At 48.1% G+C, this 1,213-nt stretch overlaps 1 protein-coding gene across 1 annotated transcript; it reads right to left on the bottom strand.

Moving 5' to 3' along the window:
* Window positions 1-324: 324 nt before the first annotated feature.
* On the bottom strand, window positions 325-797 carry PPTG_20369 (hypothetical protein; the record flags this gene model as incomplete). The annotated part of the gene is made up of 2 exons (XM_008919143.1): window positions 325-611; window positions 680-797. The coding sequence occupies 2 exons, from the start codon at window positions 795-797 to the stop codon at window positions 325-327; spliced, it is 405 nt and encodes a 134-aa protein (XP_008917391.1).
* Window positions 798-1,213: the final 416 nt, after the last annotated feature.

The following is a 1,213-nucleotide window of genomic DNA, read 5'->3' as shown; positions in this document are numbered from 1 at the left end:
ACATTCTTCTTTGTCATCTCCTTGTCGAAAACTTCAACCAGTGCAAGAACAAGAACCCGTTGATATTCGAAGACTAGGACATGGGGCAGACAGCGCCATCAACTACTCCATCCATCCATTCTAGTTGCCTGTTAATGCCAGGGAATATGAACATCGGAGGAATGTGGTCGCCTGCAGCGGGCACACACGCCATGACTGACATGTTCTCGCGATCATTGAACCGCGCAAAGTTAGCTCGCCTGCTCTTGGAGCAGACCAGACGGGTTGGAGTTCTGCCTTGAGGGTAAAACCCCGTTTCATCACAGTTCCAAACTTGAGCAGCACTTAGGCCTTCCATAGCCTCCTGCAAGTGGTACGAATGAATGCGCTCCTTTGCGAAGCGCTTTTGGTGGCCAGGATTTGGGCCTTTTTGAGAGTCAGCCGGTAGATGTGACGATCAGCAAAGCACGTAGGCCATCTAGAAGACGGAAAGAATTTGGACATGGCCTTTCCTGCCTTTGCAGCAATCTGGCGTGCAAGAATGAGCAGCTCACCGTCCGTCATGCACACACCTACCTTCAAACGGTACAGAATCACTTGGACAATACCCTCTTCTTCGTCCTTTGACAGGACTGTCTTGTGAACTGCCCAGCATTGACGCCCTTTTTGAACCGCCGATGTAAACTTGTTTTGGACATACCAAACGACAAGGCTGCTCGTCCGAGGGGAACACCCTCTTTCTTCGCCGAGCGCATATCCCCGGCAAAGCGTGCAGGTCGACTCTCCCGATGCTTTACTTCATTTTGCTTGGTCACCATGAGGCTTGGATTGTGATTGGTGAGGTCGATTTTTAAAATGGCAGTGTGCATTTAGGTTTTAATAGTTTTGGCCGGGGTAAATAGGAAAGAAAAGCTCCTTGTTTCCACTTCCACAACAGCGCAACTGTATATGTTGCCGACATGTTGCTAAAGCAACATCTATGTCCAAAGCCCACATCTAACAATAACACTTGGATCGTTTCACATTGTGTTCAATTTCACATAGTGTCAGCTATTCCCAGTATGATTGTGTTCGGAAAGGAGGCTTACCAGCTTTCATCTAGTGCCCATGTTAAGATCCGAGGCTTGATAACAAGGTCCATGTTGTTATCTTGAGCGTAGTTACAGTAGGTGGTGTAGTTAACCGTCAGACGGAGCGACTAATTCAAAAGTGAATACCGTCCTCAGCTCTTCAT

This window comes from Phytophthora parasitica, assembly GCF_000247585.1.
Source record: "Phytophthora parasitica INRA-310 unplaced genomic scaffold supercont2.531, whole genome shotgun sequence".
Lineage (NCBI taxonomy): Eukaryota > Oomycota > Peronosporomycetes > Peronosporales > Peronosporaceae > Phytophthora > Phytophthora nicotianae.
Note: the sequence above shows the minus strand (reverse complement) of the source record. Positions and strands in the feature narration are given on the sequence as shown.